This window comes from Rana temporaria, chromosome 4 (genome assembly GCF_905171775.1).
Source record: "Rana temporaria chromosome 4, aRanTem1.1, whole genome shotgun sequence".
In the NCBI taxonomy this organism is placed as follows: Eukaryota; Metazoa; Chordata; class Amphibia; order Anura; family Ranidae; genus Rana; species Rana temporaria.
Window position 1 is genome coordinate 280,865,748 of NC_053492.1, and position 25,390 is coordinate 280,891,137.

Below are 25,390 nucleotides of genomic sequence, written 5' to 3' on the forward strand. Positions count from 1 at the left end.
TTTGCTGATGTCAGTGTTCTGCAACACAACCAAATCAGTAGACCTGTTGACCTATGATGAGGAACAGATCATGTGGCAGCAATTGGAGCACTTCTTGAAGAATGGTGATGTTTTTAATGCAATGTATGTTGTCCATCCGATTACTTATTGCTGACTTTTTTATACATTTTTTTTTGCTGATTGATTTTTGATATGGGCACACTTTGCAGTGTATTGAATGGATTTTATATAAGCACCGTCTCAGTGTTTTTTGTATTTTATTAGGAAACCACAGAATAATGTTACTAGTTTGAACTTTTTTTTTATAAGAAACTAGGCTGAATTAACAAAGCCAGCTTTTCAGAATGAGGATCAAAAAGTGACAGCTATTTTCATTACAATGTTTTGAAAACTATTAATTAATTAAGATCCTTATCATTTGTGCTAGAGTTTTTTTGAGTTTAGAATAATATGTGCAATATTCATAAAAGATGTCCCTGTTAGATTCTTAGAGAGTAGATTTATTGGTTGTTCAAGTGAACATTTCTTCTTGGAACTAAAATTGGTAAACTCACATACAGTGCAACTGGTAGATACAGATGGTAGGCATACGCTTGTTACAATAGTGGGGAGTTTTTCAATAAAACTGTTAGATAAAGGCTTCAGAAGACTGTTTCTACTTAGAAAAAAAACACAAATGTTCTCCTCTACAGTAGTAGTATTTGTAGTAGGAATGCTACTTTTACTTTTTTTTGTGGGTCATCTAAATTAAAGTGTTTGTACAGCCTAAACGTTTTTTTTTTTAAGTTAGATCAATTTAGTTTGTACTGACATTTTCACAGTGGGGACATTTTACTTTTTACTTCCTTTCCAGGAAATAAGAAAAAAACCCTAGAAAGTAAAGGGAATTCTCCTCATAAACCAATGCCATTCCCTAGCATTTCTTCATAAAATAAAAATAGCTATAAGGACATTTGACCATGAGAATTAGCATTTACCAATAGAGACGTTTTGAGCAGAAGGGGAAATAATGAAGGAAAATTCTGCATATGTACAGTTTATGTTTGGCCATACGAACCTTCAGGTGCCACAAAAATAGCAGTGGTATTATCACCATTACTAAACATGACAGCTTTCTCCTCATTATTAGGGAGCTGACACATCCCAGCCTGGTTTATTCATCTGTCATCAAGGCATTCCAGAATAACAGGTGAATGTAAAAAAACATCTGGGATACTGTAAAAAATAAATTAGGTCCCCAATATCCATAACAGACCCTTATCCAAGCATGCAGCCTGGGTGGCCAGCAAAGGGGGAGGGGCAATTGTTTTCCACCTTACCCAAATCATACCAGAACACATGCCCCCAACATTGGGGTATCTTGTCAGTGGGGACAGCCTGGCAAAGCACCATGGGCCAGATTCACAAAAGGGATACGACGGTGTATCTCCTGATACGCCGTCGCATCTCTGTTTCTATCTATGCGACTGATTCATAGAATCAGTTACGCATAGATATCCATAAGATCCGACAGGTGTAATTGTTTTACACTGTCGGATCTTAGGATGCAGTACCGCGGCCGCCGCTGGGGGGAGTTTGCGTCGTAAACCAGCGTCTGGTATGCAAATTAGGAGTTACGGCGATCCACGACGGATTTTCGCGTTCGCTACGTCGCCGCTAGTCTAGTTTCCCGTCGCAAAGTTAGTTGTCGTTTTGGGTGCCCTAACTTTAGTCAGCAAACGTATTGCTGTCTAAAGTATGGCCGTCGTTCCCGCGTCGAAATTTAAAAATGAACGTCGTTTGCGTAACACGTCCAGGAATACGGAAGTACGCTACACGCATCGCCGCTCGAAAAAATGACGTCACGGCGCGCAAAGCACGACGGGAATTGCGAAACTGAGCATGCGCAGTAGGTCCGGCGCGAGAGCGCGCCTAATTTAAATGGCGCACGCCCATTTGAATTGGCCCGCCTTGCGCCGGAGGCTGCCAGCGTAGTTTTCATCGCAAGTGCTTGCGGCGGTGTAACGTATCTACGATACGTTACGCCGCCGCTCACCTACGTGAATCTGACCCCATGTCCCTATGTTGGTGATGTTCATTTGTAATTTTTTGTCCTAAAAAATGCTTCTTTAGGATTGCGTTGTTGATATCATGTACAATTTATAAATTAAAGAGGAGGTTCGCCCACCCCTGCAAAAATTAAAAGCCAGCAGCTACTCATACTGTAGCTGCTGACTTTTAATAATAGGACACTTACCTGTCGCAGAGATCAGCGTTGTCAGCACCACAGCTGATCTTTCCATCAGCTGTTGGGTGCTGCCTCTGCCATTGTGGGTAAGGGAACCCAGCAATGTAGCATTACAGCTTCATGCCGGGTCCCTACTGCGCATGCAAGAGGCACCCCTGCACTCTCCTTCTAGCCTGATGGTGGGGAAAAGAGGAGGAAGGAGGAGGGAGTCGAGCTGCTGACATAATTAATTGCGGCCCAGACTCCCAGAAGTGGGGACAGGATACCTGACAAATGTGGCACCAGAGGGGGGGGAGACAAATGAGTGGAAATTTCACTTTTGTGTGGAACTCCGCTTTAATATCCAAACTATGCTGTCCCTCTTGGTCATAAAAAGGTCCAATAGAAAATAGAAAAAAAATCACCTTACCTGCCACTGTGATGCCACCAAGCCTGCTGGGAGGAGCTCCCAGATAGTTGTAAACAGCCTATACCATGTCACTTGAAAGTACCCATAACAAAACAAGTGTCCACAATGTCCTTTGATTCAATAGAGGAGAAAAACGTAGTAAGACTCACATAAAAGACTAAAGTCCAATATACAGTATGTCACTGTCACATTGCTGTTCTGTCTTTACAGTTGGATTGACATATATTGAACGTTAGTCTTTATTGAGAGTATTATATTTTGGGAAATTACTTCATTTTGCTCACCTATTGAATCAAATTACATTGTGAAGATCCTTTTGGGTTCAAAGAACTTTCCAGTGACAGGGTATATACTGTTGGCAACTATCTGGGGACTGGTCAGGTAGCCTCAGAGTGCTAAGTGATGTAAATGTTTCTTGTATGTAGTTCTCAGCTTTTCATAATTTATATGGGACCTCTTTATATTCAAGGGGGACAGCCCAGGTTACATATGGACCAGCTGATAGATGATAAATGCAAGATATCATCAACACAATTGCAAATTCATGGATTTTGATGCTGTGAAAAGCCTCAAGTAGGGTGTTGTGATAATGAGCTGGATCTGAAGTTACACAATGTGGTCTAATTTATATGATATGAGTCTTATGTATGCACTTTAATTGTGATTTTATGTATATCCAGGATTGTAAAAATACAGGATGTAAAAATACAATATTATAATATTATAATTTCATACATGTATTGAGTTGTGGAGTTTTCTTCCTCACTGCTACATTTAAGGTCCCTAATTACAGGAGAGTTCCCATTTGTGGTCATTGTTTTGAATGGTATCTTTGAGGAAGTGATTAATTATTAAATTGTGTTTCACGTCTCTCTCATTCGGGTTTATGTTAGAAGGAACTACACATTTAAAGTATAATGTAACATCTGTATACACAAAATAGGAGGGTAAATTATCTGAAAATGTTCATACAGTGGAAGGAGCTATCATACAAGTTAGGGTCTGAGGTGCTATCATTCAGAGCTTTCAGTCATAAACAGCACTGATGAGGAAAATTAGATGACACACCACTTTTCGTCCACAGAGGGCCCTCTTCATGAAGGCAACAATTTTCGCCTGCATATAAACAGGCCCAGTCACTAACAGTTGATGCGTTCTTCTTGGGGTCAACTAATCAAAGGTAGGTCCACTCTTATCTAAGCATACCTACATATCTAAAGAAAGAGGCAGGTATAAACCTAGAACATTACATTCACAATTATGCACTCATTCAGTCACAACAGACATAAACAGCACCTTTCGTCCACATAAGGCCCTCTTCATGAAAGCAACAATATCCTCCTGCACATAAACAGGCTCAGTCACTAAAGGGCTGATGTGTTCTTCCTGGGGTCAACCAATCAAGAGGCTTGAGAGGGGATATGGTTTCAATTTACAAATACCATACTAGTGACCCCACAACAGGGATAAAACTTTTCCACGGAAGGGAGTTTAATAAGACACGTGGCCACTCATTAAAGTGAGAAGAAAGAGGTTTAACCTTAAACTGCGTAGGGGGTTCTTTACTGTAAGAGCGGCAAGGATGTGAAATTCCCTTCCCCAGGCAGTGGTTTCAGTGGGGAGCATTGATCATTTAAAAAACTATTAGATAAACACCTGAATGACCACAACATACAGGGATATACAATGTAATACTGACTTATAATCACACACATAGGTTGGACTTGATGGACGTGTGTCTTTTTTCAACCTCACCTACTATGTACCTATGTGACTATGTACAATACCTACATATCTGTAGGAAGAGGCAAGTATAAACCTAAATATACATTCACAATTATGCAATTGCATGACAATTTGCATATCTACTCACTGGGGTTGCTTTACAAAAAACAAATAGGCTGTTCACTTCGCATGTGAATTTTCTTCAGAATTTGTAGTGAAAATGTAGTAAAAAGCTCACTTTGCAAAGAATACCCAGTCATGTGCAAGAAAAAAAAACAGCATTTTTGTGTGTACGCATGGATGATTGAAGTCAGCAGAGCTTTGTCTAATTCATTAAGCTCTGGGCATACTTCCCCTGCAAAGTGCAACTTCTATCGCAAAGTTAACAGCTTTTATTAAATGAATACATTTAAAAAAACACAACCCAAAGTTTTATAGCTAGATTCAGGTAGCCCCGTGCAACTTTAAGGCGGCGTAGCATATCATATTTACGCTACGCTGCCTTAAGTCAGAGAGGCAAGTACTGTATTCTCAAAGTACTTGCCTCCTAACTTACGGCGGCGTATCGTAAATTTAGCGGGCGCAAGCACGCCTAATTCAAAATAGGCTGAGGGGGCGTGTTTTATGATAATATGCTTTGACCTGACGTGATTGACACTTTTTTGGAACGGCGCATGCGCCGTCCGCCTACATTTCCCAGTGTGCATTGCGGCTAAGTACGCCGCACGGTCCTATTAATTTCGACGTGGATGTAAATGACGTAAATCCCTATTCATGGACGACTTACGCAAACGACGTAACATTTTCGAATTTCGAAGCGGGAACGGCGGCCATACTTTAACATTACTATTCCAACTATTTGATGGAATAACTTTAGGCCTGATAAAGTGTTATGTAAACGGTGTATCTGTACTGTGTCGGCCGGGCGTATGTTCGTGAATAGGCGTATCTAGTGATTTACATATTCTAGGCCGACCACAATGGAATCGCCACCTAGCGGCCAGCCTAAATATTGCACCCTAAGATAGGACGGTGCAAGCCGTCGTATCTTAGATAGGTTTAAGTGTATCTCTGTTTGAGAATACACTTAAACTTAGGTCGGCGCAGATTCCGAGTTAGGTCGGCGTATCTACTGATACGCCGACCTAACGCTACCTGAATCTAGCTATTAGAGTGCAGGTGATACCAATTTACTTCTGAAATGCCATATATGGTGCCACACTACACATGCTCTGCTTTGATCAAAATGCAAACTCTTCTATTAGGGATCTATACCAAACTTTGTCATGTAAAGTGAAATACTCAAGGACATTTGAAAATATTTATGTAGGTAGTGAGTTGTGTAATAAATATAACCATTTAAAAGCATTGCTGGTAGTTCCCATTGACACTGATTAATTTCTCACGTATTACCGGAAGATTGAAATCCTTCATTAGTGTATTGTCAGCATCTTGCATGCTTAACATATAATCTTCATTAGCCATCATTCATCACTCAGCTGCTATTCTTTGTAATCTCTTTTAAGTAACAAATAGCATTCAAGATAAGAGATCATTTGGCAAATGCCATCATTGATATTAATTGTATTATTTGATTTATGATCAAACAAGACTACTGTTAAATGCACTGTAGTATTAGCCAATATCACATTACCATTTCATTATTTATCTTTTTAGTTAGGTGGGAAATATTATTTGTACTTACGTTTTCTATCAGTTCTGTACGAAACTGTATCATGCATCATAAACTTAGAAAAACACATGTATTGCACCTAAAGTGTTTTTCTAAAGAGTTGACTAATTATTTGGAAGTACTTTTGCGCATTTACAATGTTTAAGTTTCATATTTTTAACATCGTAACCCAAGTGAACCTTTCAATTATTTTATACAATTTAAATGTATTGCCATTTAGTTCAAAATTCTTTTCATTATTACCTTTATTAAGCAAAAAAAAAAAAGTTAAATAAAAGCATCATTGTGTGTCTATCAGGGCCAATTCCCAATACAATGGCTATGCATTCAATTGTCAAGGAAGTCTAAGCCCAGTAACAAAATAAAGCCAAATAAGGATAAATTAGCGTGTGTGTGAGTGTGTGTGTGTGTGTGTGTAAAGGGGGGGAGGGGGGTCTTCTAGACTATAAAGTCTTCAATGAACCCCTAGAGCTTCCACTATGAGGGAATAGTTTAAAGTTAAGGCAATTCGGGTAGCTGTCCAATAGAGACTTCAGTGTAATTATAAACATGATCTCTTTGACCAAACATGGTCAGTGTGGATATTTCTCTTCTTATTTGTTTTGCTTTCTCTTCTTCCATTCTACCTGTGTGTCATTTATTTAGTACTTATCAGTAAGAGTTCAAACATTGTATACATTGGAAACATATAGGTGGTGGGCAGGGCCGGACTTACCATTGGGCTTGACTGGGCTCAAGCCCATGGGCCCCGCCCAATAGGGGGCCCCCTTTAGGGGTCTGGAGGTCTCCCGGGCCCTGGACGGCAACCCCACTTTTTTTATTTATTTTTTATTAAAAAAAATGTTTTTTTTAATATATATATATATATATATATATATATATATATATATATATATATATATATATATATATATATAAATATATATATATATATATAATATTATTATTATTATTAAAGGGCCCAGAGGTCTCCAGCAACCCCCCTTTTTTAATTTATTTTTTATTTAAAACAAAAAAAATGTATATATTTTTTATATATATATATATATATATATATATATATATATATATATATATATATTTTATTATATTTTATTATTATTAAAGGGCCCAGAGGTCTCCAGGGCCCCCGGATGGCAACCCCCTTTTTTATATATATATATATATATATATATATATATATATTTTTTACAGAGGTCCCCAGGGCCCCATGTGGCAACCCCCCCCCCTTTTTATTTATTTTTATAAATGTTTTTTTTTTTTTTTTGTTTATATATTTTTTTTATTAAAAGGCCCAGAGGGGCCCAGAGGCCCCAGGGCCCCAGATGGCAACCTCTCTTTTTTTATGTATTTTTTATAAATGTTTATTTTATTTATTTATTTATTTTTTTATTAAAGGGCCCAGAGGTTTCTTTTTTCTTTTTATTAAAGGGCCCAGAGGTACCCAGGGCCCCAGATGGCTACCACCTTTTTTTTATATATACAGTACAGACCGAAAGTTTGGACACACCTTCCACACCACCCCCCCCCCCCCCCGGTTCTCTGCTCCAGGGGGCCCATGCCTTAAGCTGTGTAAGGGGTAGAGTTGCCACCTTTTCTTCAAGCCAAACCCGAACAGGCAGACTGAAACCCGGAAACAAGATCCCAAACCCGAATTGTCCGGGTGATTCCTGGACAGGTGGCAACCCTAGTAAGGGGCCTCAAAATTCCTGATGGCGGCCCTGCGCATACCTCCCAACATGCACGGATTCTGCAGGACTTTCCCGCACAGACAGCTTCTTCCCGCAGTCCCGCGAAAGGGTTAATTTTCCCGCACTGCAAGAGGAGGCAGCACGGAAGCAGGAGGAACCGGAGCGGTGTGTGGACTGTGGCTGCTGAAGGGAAGAAAGCCGACAGCCGGGCTAATGACAGTCTGTGGCCCCGGCTGTCATCACAGGTGAGAGGCACTCCCCCCCTGCTCAACAACTGCAAAACCCCCCCAGGAGGAACCGGAGAGGTGTGTGGATGTCTGCTTAAGGGAAGAGAGCCGACACATTCCGTGCACAGGTGAGAGGCACCCCCCCCGCTCAACAAATTTAATGCGCCCCCCGCTCAACAACTTTAATGCTTTAATGCGCCCCCACCCCCTCAACAACTATGATCCCCCCCAATTTTCGACTCCAGGGGGCCCCTTCAACACTCAAGCCCAGGGGCCCCCACCACCCTAAGTCCTGCCCTGGTGGTGGGGCTGCCCTAACCATCTCTGTGTTGCTTCAGTTTGAGCAGATATGGTGGAATGGTCTGTGTTTATATATTTCTGCTTAATATATGTAATAATAATCATTGCCTATTAATATTGTGCTATAATAAAATGTAAAATAAGGATTTTTGAAAATAAATAAATAAATAAATAGATAAATAAGTCATTGACATCTTGTGGTATATGCTATTAGACAGGAGTTTACCTTAAAAGTTAAATATAGATAATGTTTGGTACATTTACTGTATATATTGTGAGAAGTGTACTGTTACACTCCTGTGTATATTATCAGTATTCATTAATGATCTGTAGAGTTCTTATAAATAAACCCAGATAACAAGGGATGGGTAGACAACTACTCATAATGCTTCCAAACAAGTAAAACATGACCATTTCCACTGATCATATGTCAGTTAAAAGTAAATACATTACAAAAAAAAACTAACAAATAATAAACCTGTGAAACTCAAGATAATTCCGGTTATTTTAGATTAGCTGACAATCCAAGAAAATCACACTGGTGCTGTAATTGTTAATCCAACCAAAATTAACACTATTGTTTAGGGAAGGTTAAGGTGGGCTTACTCACCTTTAAAGTTTGGGAAACAAACTGTTAACCATTTAAGAAAGACAGAATAAAAATAATAGGTGTGTTCTGAGTGGATAATGAGATAACAATGGTTTGATTTTGGGTTGGTACCTTATTTTGGTATTGTTTAGAAAACTTGTCAAATCATTTACATTAATGGCAAAGTTTTTAACTAATTCAATATGAATTTTTATCAGTTCAACTACCAGTATTTGCAGAGTAGTACCATAAAATGCTCTGCACATAACTCATTTATACATTTTTTTTCAATATTTTTGTTTGTTGGACAATAAAAGTTTCAAATATCAGATGTTAAAGGAACATTGCAAAGCCAACTAAGTCACTGACTCAGCCTAGTCATGTACTTTTACTTTGGTCATACCTCAACTTTATTGCTATATAATAAAATAAAAAATAAAACTCTAAAAAATGGTATTATAATTCTAAAAATGATGATAGTAGAAAAAAACTGAACTACCAACCTATTTTTTTCACAGCATGCTCTGCAAGTCCTGAATTGGAATACAAGAAGATCAAATGAGACACCCTGCAGGACATGACTTCTTCTTAGGAAGATGGAACTTTTTTTTTTTTTACTAATTAGTATAGTAATGGAATTATTGAATAAAACAGTGCAGTGAGCAAAGTGTTCAGCACATTACAGAGCAACCTTATAGAATTAATCTTGTAATGGTCAGATTTCCATAAATTTTGTTTGCGGTGTGTAGATAAGTAGATATGTTTGCCTGCAGCAGGATTTGCCACAAACCTTGAAGATCCATGGATCATTTTCATTTACTTGAGAGTGTACAGAAGATTATGGGGTTAGATGTGTCACCCTCTGGGATATACTGGGGGGAATCTTACATTTGTATCCCTTTTTAAGGTCTGTAAGTAGCTAAAAGGGAAATCCCTACTGGGAGAGAACACCGACTTAAATAAAGCTCCACCCAGCAAGCAAATATGACACTAGCTGGTTTACCAGATTAGGCAGTACCAACTTTGCTCTCAGCACATTTTATTGTATAGGGTTGAAAATGTTATGTTTTACATGCATCACTCAACGCATCATTAATACATCAAGCAATTTTGTTTCCACACATGTGTAGTCATCCAGTTACTGTAAATGCAATGCTTGTTGTATTTGACCAGATATAAAGGGTAAACCTTAACTTAAATGTATCAATCTACATTGTTAAAGGTCCTTGAGACATAAATATTTTCTCCCAAGAGTTTTTGGCGCCAACAGCAATATGGTAATAATACATTTTGACTAACTTAACATTGAGAAGCGGTGTCCCCTTTAACATATAACCTGGAATATATGGAAATTGCAGCAATAAAACAGACATAACCTTCATTATAGCTTTTAGCTGTGGTTTGGCTGAATCTAATAAGGGTTTGTCATAACAGTAGTAACTGGACTGTGTGAGTCAGGAGCAGTTCCTGTGCTTGTGTCTCTACACTGTTATTGTTAATTGGTTCTTTAAATGAACAGAAGAGAAGGCAGAAGACCACTATTGTTTTTTTTTACTGTGATTTTTGAATAAAGCAACACACCATTTTGTATTTTTTCATTATCCTGCTTTTTTAAGCTCTTCTGCACTAACACCATTTTAAACAAACTGTTGGACACCTTTACCCGTTTAAAGGGAGGGCTCAGCATCTTACATGTCCCAACAAGGTGCAAGTAAGTTGCCTTTTAACCCCTCAGTTTTTGCACAACCTAATAATGAAGAATTGGCCACACACCACAATAGATCCAAAATCCTTTTATTATGACATCCCAATGACATTACAGGAACAGAATGCTGGTAGACACGCTTCACACACTTCAGGTGTGCTTAATCATTACACAGGTTGGCATTATAATCCTTAAATAGCCCCACCTATACCCATAACAGATGTTGCAGGGTACTAATAACAGAAAAACTATTCAAAACTATTCTAGATGTCAGGTTAATAAGAAATCTTACAATTAAAAAGCATTATTTTTCAACAGGAGATGTGGAAAGTTCTGAGATAGCATGTCTCTGTCTACTAACACCAATTTGGAGGGTGCAGATTATTATTTTAGGGAACACTGTGCTGCTAGAGATCTGGAGGATTTACTGTATTGTAATAATCCCTCCATTGTGTCGGTGGTTGATGCCAATGCTGTTAAATCGAGTCTCTTCAAAGCAAAATCTGATTGTTACCCTGTTAATTCCCATACTCCAGAAATGGCCAAATTTCAAAGATCGATGGAGTGGCATTTGACAGCACTGGCACACCAGGCAATGGGGAGTGTCAAAGAATGGAGAGATAACATGACTAGAGAATAGAGGTTGTCATTAAAAAATCGAGAGGAAGATGATACCATAGTCATTCGTAACTCTGATAAGGGAGGACTTGTAGTAGTTATGAATGTGCATTTATATAGAAAGGAGTCAATTTGCCAGCTATCTGAAAGCAGTACATACATTGAGCTTAGGGGGATCCTACTAAGCAATATAGAACTGTCCTTGCAGGACTCATCAACCGAGGGATAAGGGTGTGTTTTTTTTTCATTCTAAAATAAGCTACACAAATCATACAAGAATAACCCTACCTTTCCCACATTTTATCATCCCCCAAATCTCACAAGGAGTTAAATCCCCTACAGGGATGGACAATTATAGCAGTTATTAATTCCCTTAATAAGAGGCTGGGGCAGTAGCTGGACAGACAATTACAGTGTCTGGTCCAACAGCTCCCTGGGTATCTTAAAGACACTAACCATCTTCTTGGTGTCTTAAAGCAGAGGTCTCCAACCAGAGGGGCCGTGGCCCCACGCCAGGCCATCGTGCCTCTGCTGCTGGGCCGCGGAGAAGACAAGTAATGTCAGCATTGTGGCCGCGACCCAGAAGAGAGAGAATGGTGTCATCTCTCACCGTCCGCCCTCACTCTCATCTCTCCCTCACATGTGCCTGTGTTTCACCTGCACCTATTTTACCCACGCCGAGAAGAGGCTGACAGCGTTGTACCTGACTGCAAGTACTCTGCAATGCTGGGGGGCTTTATTTTACATGTAAATGAATTAATGACAAACTGCTTTTTTTTGGGTGGCAGCCAGGTAACTGCTAATCTCCATGATGCTAGCAGGCAGCGTGGCAAGTGACATCCTCATCTGGTGGCAGACATAGTGACAAGTGACATCCTCATCTGGTGGCAGACATAGTGGCAAGTGACATCCTCATCTGACGGAAGACATAGTGGCAAGTGACATCCCCATCTGGTGGCAGACATAGTGGCAAGTGACATCCTAATCTGGCGGCAGACATAGTAGTAAGTGACATTCTCATCTGGTGGAAGACATAGTGGCAAGTGACATCCTTACCTGGCGGCAGGCATACTGGCAAATGATATCCTCATCTAGTGGCAGGTGACGTGGCAAGTGACAAGCGATGGTTGCAAGTGACACACTCAGGGTTCCCACTGATTCTGCATTATTCTGAGTTGAACTATTTCATTTTATATTACAATGTAATGATAGAAATAATGTGTTTCAATCATCCTGACACCATACCAACCATGGTGCCGGGATGATTGAAGCACTAACACCAGCCACTGCCCTGACAAATTGCCTACAAAAAATTGCTTACCCCCTTTGCCACCCCCCCCCCCCGGGCCTTGGTTGGCACAATTTACTTGCACACAGCCATCCCCAGTGCCAAAAAGGTTGGGGACCGCAGTCTTAAAGGATTTCAAATGAGAGAGTAATTACTCGTGGGTCACATGTGAGCCTATACTCGTCAATTACACAAACATGCTGTATTATCCATATCCTTCTACCTAGAGACATCTACCGATTTACCTGTTAATCAGCGCAAATTTAATTTGGAAGTCCTGGAATACTTATTGTCCCACAATTATTTTTGTTTTGATGGGGGTTCTACCTCCAGAGATGTCGGGCTGCGATGGGGGCTAAGTATTCGCCCTCCCTTGCCAACCTCTATATGGGTTGGTGGGAGCTGTCCCGCATCTTTGATGGGGAGAACACTTTTAGGTCCTCCATCAGACTATATTTGAGGTATATTGAAGATCTGATATTTATCATGGAGGATGGGACATCCAGGCTGACTTCCTTTTTGGAGAACCTCAACTGTAACAACAAAAATGTAACCTTTACTGGGGAAGCCAATGATTAAGAGATTCACTTTCTGGATGTAATCCTGATCGGAGTCGGTGTAAGGGTTAATACCACCTTATATAGCAAACCATTGTCAGGCATAGCTCTCTTACTGGAACAGTCGAGATACCCAAGGCATACCATTAAGGGTATACCCGTTGTTGGACAGTTCCTGCGAGTGAAGAGAATCTGTAGTGATGATCTAGAGTTTGAATGAGGGGCAGCCTCCCTATATCAACGATTTTTGGAGAGGGGTTACCTGAGGTGGATGATCAATAGGGCTCTGACTATTGCCATAAATAAAGACAGGATAGATCTCTTTAAAAGAAAGACACAGGCCAGCGATTTATATCAAAATAAATTGACCTTGTCCACCCCATACAGCACTGAGTTAAGAGAGATAAGGGACATTATTAATAGACACCTCCTCATTCTATACACAGATGAGACTTGTGCAAATATCTTACAGGGGAGGGGTTAACATATTATCCCCCACTATGTCGCTCTCTGTCCCCCAGTTTTTTTTTACTAGGCATACTAGGAAGTCAGTGACATAGATACACTTTAAGGGAAACTTTAAATGTGGAACCACAGGGTGCTCATGTTGTGGCCACATCATGGGCGGTAACAGATTTTGTTCATCAGTGGCACAAAAAGAATATGACATTTGTTAATTTCACAATTGTAATGCTAGCTATGTAGTGTACTTGCTTACTTGTGACTAGGGATGAGCCTGATGTTCGAGTTGAACCTAAGTTCGACTCGAACATCGGGTGTTCGGGCGCTCGAGTCCGGAATAGCGAACAATTTGCTGTGTTCGCGACAAATTTGAAAGCCGCGAAACACCCTTTTTAAAGGCTTATATGCATGGTATTGTCATAAAAAGTGTTTGGGGGCCTGGGTCCTGCCCCTGGGGACATTTATCAATGCAAAAAAAGTTTTAAAAATGTCTATTTGTTAGGGAGCAGTGATTTTAATAATGTTTAAAGTGAAAAAATAAAAGTGAAATATTTCTTTAAATTTCGTACCTGGGGGTGCCTATAGTATGCCTGTAAAGTGGCAAATTTTTCCTGTGTTTAGAACAGTCCCGCAGCAAAATGAAATTTCTGAATGAAAAAAAGTCATTTAAAGCTACTCGCAGATGTAATGAATTGTCGGGTCTCGGCAATACAGAAAAAAGTAATTGAAAAAAAAAAAACGGCATGGGTTCCCTCCAGTCCATTACCAGGCCCTCTGGGTCTGGTATAATTATTAAGGGGAACCCCGAACCAAAATTAAAAAAATTATTGCGTGGGGGTCCCCCCAAATTCCATACCAGACCCTTCAGGTCTGGTATCGATATTAAGGGGAAGCCTGCGCCAATTTTTTTTTAAAATGGCATAGGGGTCCCCCTCAAAATCCATAACAGACAATTATCCAAGCACCTAACCTTGCATGCCGCTGTACCATGCCACATGACCTCAACATGGGGGATGGGTGCTTTGAGGCAGGAGGGCTCTGCACTCCCCACTCCAAATCACCTTGTCCCCATGTTGATGGGGACAAGTGCCTCATCCCCACAACCCTTGCCAGGTGGTTGTGGGAGTCTGCAGGCAGGAGGCTTATCGGAATCTGGAAGCCCCCTTTAACAAGGGGACCCCCAGATCCTGGCCCCCTCTATGTGAATTGGTAACAGGGCACATTGTACCCCTACCATTTCACCAAAAAAGTGTCAAAAAATTTAAAAAAGACAAGAGACAGCTTGGGACAAGTCCTGTTAAAAAATATATAATAATGTCCAGCAATGTAAATCCATCTTGCGACAATAATTGCAAAAAAAAAAAAAAACGGAACAGTTCTGCCTCCATGAGAGGCGGCCACTGATTGACGCTACTCCCGCCATGACAGCTGTTATATAGATTAGGGCGGGGCCACACAGTGACATGTACGGGTGACCCCACCCCCTCTGAGGCCACAGGGGAAACGCTGTGGGGCCACCTGGTGACTTATATGGGTGACCCCGCCCCCTCTGATGCCACGGGGAAACCCTTGCTGTGTCAGAGGGGGTGGGGTCATCTGGTTACGTCACCGGGTTACCCCGCCTTCAGCTATATAACAGCTGTCACAGCGGGAGATGCGTCATTTCGGCGGGAGCAGCCCATGGAGGCAGAGATGTTGTAGCGCTTTTTTTTACAGTTTTCCCTTGGTCCATTCTGTTCCTGTAGTGTCCTTGGCATGTTTTGGATCTATTGTGGTGTGCGGTCAATTCTTCTTTATTCTATTGCACATGGAGGTGAGCCGGGGAGGGCACCCACTGGATCTATCAGGCTTTCCTGTCTCATCTGAAGCGGAAAAAAAATTATTGTCCAGATTTCTGCACAATCTTTTGGGGCATCAAAGTTGCCTAACAGCCTCTCAGAAATGATAACAGCCTTTTGGCCTTTTGGTCAAGTCTGGTGCCGTTTAAAATAAAATGATAAAATAATATTATTATTATTATTATTATTATTATTATTATTATTATTATTATTATTAATAATAATAATAATAATAATAATAATAATAATAATATTAAAATAATAATAAATACATATATATTTATTTTTATTTTTTAAAAGGTTGATAGTAAATTATAAAAAAAATTATGGCTCCAAGGCTGCTATATTAGATTGTGGAAGCAGATTATGAGATTAATCCACAGAACAGATTTTAAGAAATGTACCTATCTCTAATCTTTTTTTTTTTAAACTGAAAGATAAAAGTTAAAGTGTTCTAGCATTTGTAATATCAGCCGTTTGTATTACCTGATTTGAAATTCAAGTCATAGCCTTTTTGTGTTTGATTTACACATGCTTAATTAAAAATAAAAAGTTTAAAGAAATATCTGCAGTTTGTCTTTTGGAGAAAACTGTTTATTCAGGATTATTTATAATCAGCAAATAGATCTATTATGCATTTAAGCAGCTGAGCATCTGAAAGAACCCAACATACAGTTCAAACAATGAGAAGCACACAAACAACTACATCACAGTTTTCTTTTAATCAGAGATATGCTAGCACTGATATGTTGTAAAAGATCTCTGGTGCTGTGTACAAAGCACCGCACGCTCTGAATTAAAACAAGTTTACACAAGGACTCTGTTATACATTTTCTTCTGCCTTTAGCATTGATGAAAAAGGATTATATTGATTTTTTAAGCAGAAAATCATGTTGAACATTTGCTGTCATAAATTGACTTTCAAGGTTGCTGTTGTTTAAAAGGAATACCTTTGTATTGTAGAGGGTGTAAAAGTAATATTAACAGGTATCATTTTCAACATGTTTTGTATGACACCCCCCTGCTTTGTTCTATATGCAACAGTTTTATTTGGACATTAAATCTCCAAAGTCCAATACAATCTCCAAAATGTTTATTAATCTCAAGTTTCAGTTTGCTTTAAGCAGGCTTTTCTTTTCCATCCATGTCCATGGGAATGCAAAACTGGCTTGAAGCAGGTCAAATGCAGATCAGAAGGCGATCAACTGCAGGTCAAATGTGAGTGTCACCTGTGAATAAATGCTAAATGATCTTAGAAGCATCTCAAATTGATGTCAAACTGGTTTGATGGACAAAAATCCATTGATACAGGTTCTATATACAATTTTTTACACTGACTTCTAAAAGAAGCCAGCACCATCAAAAAACAAATTGTAATTTTTAGGGTGTGCTTATCTTATTTTTAACAACAAAGGCCTGGGGAATTCCCAGGAAAAACCAAGCCTACTTACCGACCAGCTCACAGACAACCAATTAACCTGTCTAACAGTATGCGTTAAAAACAGGGGGTTTCATCCACACGCATTTGCAAACACATGCGTGAGTCACAGAGCCACTTAACGGCACCCTGAAGTCTGTGGTCCTAACACTAAACTATGAGTGTCCCCACAATGGAGGCACATGCATTCTGATAGACAGATAGATGAGGACCAGCGCACCAGCACCTTTGCAGTTATTGTGCTACATTGTGCTAAGAAGGGGTGGGCTGCCTCCATTGTGGGGAGTCTGGGGACACTCAAAGTTTAGTGTTAGGACTACAGACTTCAGGGTGCTGTGACGTGGCTCTGTGGCTCACGCATGCGTTTGAAAATGCGTGCGGACCAAACCCCCTGTTTTTAACGCATACTGTTAGACAGGTTAATTTGTTGTCTGCGAGCTGATCGGTAGGTAGGCTTGGTTTTTACTGGGCATTCCCCAGGCCTTTGTTGATATCTGTTTCAGCCTTCCAATGCTGCTTACTGCGATGGCCAGCTATAGATGAGGGCGGTGGACATATCTGTTTCATCTTATTTTTAACAACCAATTTCTTTTATCTCCAATATACTTTATTTCCCAGTAATGGCACAGTACAGCTTTCTTAAAACAGAAGGTATTCTTTAACCGCTTGCCGACTGCCTCACGCACATTTACGCTGGCAGAATGGCATGGACAGGCAAAGCAACCTATATATAGGTTGCTTTGAACCTGCCCCCCTGCGGGCACTCACGCGCGTGCCCACCCGCTGCGGTGCCTGCATCTCCTTGTTCTGCCTGGTGACACAGCACTGATTGCCTGCTACATCTCATCGGGAGCAGCAATCATTGAGATGTCACAGTAAGCCACATCCCCTAACAGTTAGAATCACTCCCTAGGACACACTTAACCTCTTCTCCACCCCTACTGGTTAACCCCCTCACTGCCAGTCACATTTATACAGCAATCAGTGCATTTTTATAGCACTGATCGCTGTATAAATGTGTATGGTACCAAAATAGTGTCAAAAGTGTCCGATGTAGGAGCTGCGGTGGCTCAACGCGATTGGCACTGCGCTGACAAGCCATTCACCTCTGCAGCTAGGGGTTCGGATCCCGGTCTCGGCTGCATGTGAATTGAGTTTGGTGGTCTCAGCCCGGCTCCCGGTGGGTGTGCTATGCGAGGTAAGCCTGCGCTTAGTACGCCCACCCCCCTCCCACAAAAACCACCACACTTACACGCACTCGAAATTGGGTTAACATGCACGCACTTTGACCACGCGGTCTCTAAAAAAGAGAGGCGAAGGACTAACAGGGCTGGTTGAGCGGGCAAATCCTCTCACTCCCTTATAGGGAGTCCCTCTGCCCCGTTGGGCTACAAAACGGAGCAGGTAGGGCGGGCTGTGTGAGAGGACCCCCTCACACACCCGCCATTGCCACCCAGGGCATGGAGAAAGGTGGCAGATTGCCTCTGGGGGAGGCCTGCCTACTCCCAACTCCTGCAGTCCGGCTCCTCTCTCAAATATACGCACAAAAAAAAAAAGTGTCTGATGTGTCCGCCATAATGTCGCAGTCACTATCAAAATCGCAGATTGCCACCATAACAAGTAAAAAAAAATTATAATAAAAATGCCATAAAACTACTCCCTATTTTGTAGACGCTATAACTTTTGTGCAAACCAATCAATATACGCTTTTTTGCAAAAACTTGTGGAAGCATACATATCGGCCTAAACTGAGGAAAAAATAGCTTTTTTAAGAAAAAAATTGGAGATATTTATTATAGCAAAAAGTACAAATATTGCTTTTTTTCTAAATCTATTTTTATTTATAGCGCAAAAAAAAAAACACAGAGGTGATCAAATACCACCAAAAGAAAGCTCTATTTGTGGGGAAAAAAAGGACGTCAATTTTGTTTGGGAACCACATCGCACGACTGCGTAATTGTCAGTTAAAGCGACGCAGTGCTGAATCGCAAAAAGTGGCCTGGTCATTTGGCAGCCAAATGGTTGGGGGCTGAAGTGGTTCATCATAACCACTGTTGTATAGCACAGATTCAACTTTATACATTAAAGGAGGGCAGTGTGTGCAGGAAATGTACAGTGTTTATAGGAAGGGGGTGTAGGCTTAAAGCACACAGCGTGTGCAGGAAATGGGGTGTAGGATTTAAAGGGGCAGTGTATACAGGAAGGGGGTGTAGTGTTAAAGAGGGGCATTATGTGCAGAAAGGGGGGCAGCTTTATTTATTTTTTGGAGAGGGGGGTGCAAGTAGCTAGCCTTGCCTAGGGCTCAAAATGGTCTAGCACTGGCCCTGATCATCAGTGCTTTGTATGAAAAAAAATTGGGTTGATTTACTAGTGCAGTTGTGCTCATTTTGCTCAGTAGATGTTAGTATGGTAAAGATTAACTTTGTACAGAATACAAAATTAGGAGCAAGGAAAAGAAAAAAACAGTGTTTTGCTGGCACACGATTGGCACATGATTGGATGATAGAAATCAGAAGAACTTTACCACACTTACTAAGCTCTGGGGAAAATTAGTGCAACTGCACTTGCAGAGTGAACACTCTATTTGCCTTTAGTAAACTTAACCGTAATAGTTCATTATCTATATGTTATTACTAAATATATATGTACAAAGATATGAAACCCCTTTAAAGGATAAGTGCAGCCTGAGCTTTTTAGGCTGGGCTTCTCCTCTGGGTCACAGGAGTGCTATTCGTTTTGCACTCGTGTGACCCGTTCTGAAGTCCACTCTCCATTGACGTCACCAAGTTCAGTCAAGGCAGCGTGTCACTCCGACTTCCGAAGTCTGGATCCACCAACTGCCTTGACTGATGGCAGTCTCAGCGAGACGCTGAGAAGGCCGCTCTCCGCCCCTCCATAGCTCAGCTCTCCAATAAGCGCAGAGGAGCTAAGCAGGAGAATTGCTGACTGACAGGCAGCATCTCTCTGTTCAGGGAAGGGAGAGATCCGAGCCATCAGTGGTGTTCAGTGGATCGGTTCTCAGTGAAGAGATGGCGGGGGACAACTGCAGCATCGGTCTGATGCTCCATTTACATGGGTAAGTATGAATAAAAAAAATTAAAAAAGTATTCTAAGTGATACTGTTCCTTTGGGAACCTTGGAATCTCTCTTACCCAGGGTGTTCCTCCGGTTCCTAAATAACTCTAAGTTAGGCACGTTTCCTACCCCCCCCCTTTTCTCACCCTTCTTTCCTTTTTCTCTCATACTTTTCCCCTCTTCTTTTTATTTTTTCCCTCCTATAGGGATTTCTAGTGATGTTCTGTGGGAGACCTATCCCCCCCCCCTTTTCACTTTCTGATTATATATAGAAATGATAGATAAAATATCCTCTTGCATAGATAAAAAGGCTGATCTCTTTTAGCCTTGGTATTCCGGGGAACTTTAAGTAAAACTGCAAGTATGGTGAGAGGTTTCCTCCCCTGGTGCAGTTAGTTCCCGATAAGGGGCACAAGGAGGACAGACATGTCTTTGTTTATCAATTGGCCTATATAGGAGAAACTTCTCTTATTTCAATTCTTCATATTAATTATTTTACATTCTAAAACCACATCTATCGGCTTAATGATATGTCTTTATTTATCTACAAAATAGTAGCATTTATTCTACAATGTCATCTACCAGATTGTATTCATAATGAGATGTACCGTAATGTACTGAATTGTAATATTTATTTTCTGAAAAAATATATATTTTAAAAGAGAAAAAAAAAAAACATACTTCTCTTTTAAGTAAGCTTGAATGTATTTGTAGCTTCTAAGCTATAAAACGTAATCTAAGCATTGAACTAAAAATGACCTTAAAAAGTGTTTAAACACAGATCTGTAATAGTATACGTGTGTGCAAATTACACCAGGATAAAGCAGCTTTGTGGCCAATGTACACAGGCATAAGGCTCAGAAGCAAGTCATGAACAACAAACTTTGGGATGCTTATAGGAAAAGAGGGCGTGCATTTGTAATATATTTGAGATGCTTTTAACATTGGTATAAATACAAACCAATGTGTTATAAAAGCAACAACAAATGCAAATGAACACTGATTCATAAGAACCAATTAATAATCCAAAATTGCATCCCAGATTCTTCCGAAATGCATGCAACTCAGAAACACACAAACACCTGTGTACTCAAATCAAATAAGCCTTCATTTCGAAAGATGAAGTGATTTTTTTTTTAATTACCTTTGCGTTCATCATCAAATGATATTAAGTTTGATACAGTGGAAAAGATGGCATATATCCAATCCGTAGTGTCGTCCACAGCATCGTGAATAATTCTCACTGGATCATTTCGAAGTTTGCTGATTGGACCCCCTAAACACATAAATAAAATAAAAAAAGAAGTGAAAAAGGTCAGCTTATTGTTTGACAATACCTCTTGCATGTTAAATAAACAACACTCTGAATTATCCTTAATATTCTATGTTTCTTATCATAAGGAAGTCTTATTCACACTAGAAATATAAAACTGTGCAGCCAATAATAGGGAATTTAAATGCTCATAGTCATTACATTGATAAATGTTTTAATCATGTTTGAAGCCCAGTTGAAGTAACAGAAATAGATAATCAGCTAACCTGACATTGTACTAGACATTGTACTAATAACTTCCTTTTTCATAATCTTACTTCCACTTTCCTGGTATAATAGTTGCTTGGTGAGGTCGATTTACAAAAGACAATTAGTCTGTTCACTTTGCAAGGGTATGTTCCTTTATCTTAGTAAATGTGGTGACAATTTGCTTTGCAAGGAATATCCAATCACATGCAAGGAAATATTTTAATAAAACTGTATTTTTGCTTGCTCATGAATGGATGATGGAAGCCAACAGATCTTCACCTCATTCACGCAGCCAATGGAAAATCTCTGCATGCCGGGCTCTGTTCCCTGCGAGCAGCGCGACGCACGGGGAAGGATCCCGGGCGGGAAATTCAAAATGTGCAAAACACATAAAATAGTAGGACACTGTAATCTTACAGATTACATTACTGTATCAAATGATTTCACCTCCCTATTGTCCTAGTGCTTTGTCCAGTTCCCTGCATGCAGTTTTATATTATATATACTGTTCTTTCTGCCTGGAAACTGGACATTGTCCATAGCAACCAAAAAGTGTCCCTCAAAAGTGCTTTTAGACCAGCTAGAAAACAGCGATAGTAAATTCGAACACTTGCAGAATTGAGCGATAGTGAATCGTGGGGAAATTCAACATCAGACACTGAAAGTAATGACAGTGACAATTCTGCAACTGCGCAAATTTTATTGTTTTTGAGTTGAATACATTTATTATTATTATAATTATTTATAGTTATTTATTATATTATAATTTATGATTTTGTGTTTCAAACTTTATCGTACCCAGGATGCCTACTAGACTCTTGTTTGGACAGATTTAAGTGTTTTATTCCTAAGAATTACAGGCCTACAATTTAAAATGCCAAATTTCCATGCAAAACATTGTACCGCTTTCAGCATCAAAAATCAGACATAATAATACCGCCAGGGGGGTTAAATCAACTCTAGTGTGTCCACATTTGACTGTGCAATCCAATAGGCATCAGAGCCTGACCACACTGCACCTTGTAATTTCACACACCTGGTTAGACACATCCCTTCCTCAGCATTGCATATGTGCGTGGTGACACTTGTGACACGCAGTGTAGCCTTTACTTAGCTATGCCAGAATAGACATCTGTAGTGGGCGTGAAAGAAGTGCACTTCCACAAATAAAAAAAATCTTAAAATGCATTTATAACATAACTTTGATATAAAACATACCATACAGGGTTAAAAGACTAATTGATTAGTCATATGCTTATGTGCCACTGATCTGTTACCATCACAGATCTAAAAAAAAGCCACGTTTAAGTGCTACGTGTAACATTAAGTATTGGAAAAGAAGACTATAATACCAAATTATTTTTCAGTTTAAGCTCATTGGAACTGTTGGTTGTATTTGTATATAAAATGGGCAATACTTTGAAGTATGGGGTGGACAGGGCTTAGCAGCATCTTCTTAAAATACACTGATACACTAAGACTTTCACAATTGAATAAAACACACTATAAAGATATATACACCATAATAACTTTCTAAAGAACTGTAAATCACTGATCTATTCTCCTGACAGGTTAAAGTATTATAGTTGTAAAATAGAACTCGAAATACTGCATTCATTTCCAGCACAATATATCTGCCTTCTGCAAATAACCGTTTTCTGAGATTTCTATAAGTTGTAAAGAATTTTTGTAAAAAATAAAATATTTCTTAGGTACAGTACATGTCATCATGTTGATATCAAATACTGTACAATGTTATTGATCACATACAACAAAGCTCAACGCTTTCAGGTTAAAGTGTTACTAAACCCACAACAGTAAAATCAGTCTGTAAAGTATATGCAGTAAAAGAGAAGAAAAAGAGCGGAGGGCGCACCGACCTTGTGTGATACTGATAAAATGTATTTATTCAAATATTAAAATCAATAGTTATACTCACAAAATTGGAGTTAAACTCAGGCTTTAAAAAATGAGTACAGCAGATGTCCAGCATCATCAGTGGAACACGAATAATCGTTTGAACCAATCAGTCAATGTTATAGCTGACGCGTTTCGGGGGCGTACCCCTTTCTTCAGAGCTACGTGGTCTGCAGTGCTCCCTCGCCGTGGTGATTGTGGGAATATATATACACATGCACACACACACACGCCCACACATGTGGACCAACAGACCTGTGCTGATAGGTCAGTGTCAAGGTATACACCTCCCGGATAAGGAGGGGGGGGCTCACCATGGGCCCCTCCTCCAAACCCTCGAAGCACCTATCTCTTTCATGAGGGTAGTCTCATACCAGTTCAGCCTCACTTTCTAAGCTGTCATCACATACGGACTTTATCTCCTATCAATGGCTCCAAGCATATATTTGTGGGCCGGGTATGTGGAGAAAGGGGTGCTCATATATATGATTCCCAAGTGGAGAAAGCATGTGGGGCTTACCTGTCTCCCTATTGACGCCACTCTCCGAAGGATCATTCAAACAGCTCCATACATATCAGCTGGAACGCACGCCAGTCAAAATAGGACGATGGTGCACTCCAGCGATTAGTGCGCATGCGCGCGGCGTGCCACGCGCGCCGTATTCGCAATGTGCCACGCGCCGTGCACGGCGCGAGTCAGACATCTCCCTATGTGCAGAGGGGAGACAGACTGCTCCAGCCTCTGCAGCCTAAGGGCTGAGACGTCACTGCCGCTCTATGGTAGCGTTAAACTATGGAGGATAGACCTCGATGTCCGCCCTCTAGTGGTGGAGGGTAAAAAGGTCACTTATACTCAATAGTATCATGATCCTAAGGGGAAAAACATCAATGTCCACCCTCTAGTGGTCAGAGGGTGGAAAGGTACCATTCAAAACACATTTCTTTTCTAAAGTATATGCTTCTAGCCGGACCCCATAAGGGGACCCCAAAAAGCATGAATAGGGACCTCACAGGGACCTTAGTGGGAATGCGTACAATGGGAATTACAGATCCAACACTGAGTCACACACATTATCACTGACTCAGTGTTGGATCTGTAATTCCCATTGTACGCATTCCCACTAAGGTCCCTGTGAGGTCCCTATTCATGCTTTTTGGGGTCCCCTTATGGGGTCCGGCTAGAAGCATATACTTTAGAAAAGAAATGTGTTTTGAATGGTACCTTTCCACCCTCCGACCACTAGAGGGTGGACATTGATGTTTTTCCCCTTAGGATCATGATACTATTGAGTATAAGTGACCTTTTTACCCTCCACCACTAGAGGGCGGACATCGAGGTCTATCCTCCATAGTTTAACGCTACCATAGAGCGGCAGTGACGTCTCAGCCCTTAGGCTGCAGAGGCTGGAGCAGTCTGTCTCCCCTCTGCACATAGGGAGATGTCTGACTCGCGCCGTGCACGGCGCGCGGCACATTGCGAATACGGCGCGCGTGGCACGCCGCGCGCATGCGCACTAATCGCTGGAGCGCACCATCGTCCTATTTTGGCTGGCGTGCGTTCCAGCTGATATGTATGGAGCTGTTTGAATGATCCTTCGGAGAGTGGCGTCAATAGGGAGACAGGTAAGCCCCACATGCTTTCTCCACTTGGGAATCATATATATGAGCACCCCTTTCTCCACATACCCGGCCCACAAATATATGCTTGGAGCCATTGATAGGAGATAAAGTCCGTATGTGATGCCAGCTTAGAAAGTGAGGCTGAACTGGTATGAGACTACCCTCATGAAAGAGATAGGTGCTTCGAGGGTTTGGAGGAGGGGCCCATGGTGAGCCCCCCTCCTTATCTGGGAGGTGTATACCTTGACACTGACCTATCAGCACAGGTCTGTTGGTCCACATGTGTGGGCGTGTGTGTGTGTGCATGTGTATATATATTCCCACAATCACCACGGCGAGGGAGCACTGCAGACCACGTAGCTCTGAAGAAAGGGGTACGCCCCCGAAACGCGTCAGCTATAACATTGACTGATTGGTTCAAACGATTATTCGTGTTCCACTGATGATGCTGGACATCTGCTGTACTCATTTTTTAAAGCCTGAGTTTAA

At 40.7% G+C, this 25,390-nt stretch overlaps 1 protein-coding gene across 1 annotated transcript in view; it reads right to left on the reverse strand.

Moving 5' to 3' along the window:
• TRDN (triadin) overlaps positions 1 to 25,390 on the reverse strand; it is a 299,517-nt gene that overhangs the window by 128,060 nt on the left and 146,067 nt on the right. Inside the window, exons 4-5 of the mRNA XM_040347781.1 lie at positions 20,987 to 21,118; positions 9,365 to 9,394 (exon numbers count right to left, since the gene is read on the reverse strand). Coding sequence (XP_040203715.1) covers positions 9,365 to 9,394; positions 20,987 to 21,118 — 162 coding nt within the window. The remainder of the gene's footprint in view (positions 1 to 9,364; positions 9,395 to 20,986; positions 21,119 to 25,390) is intronic.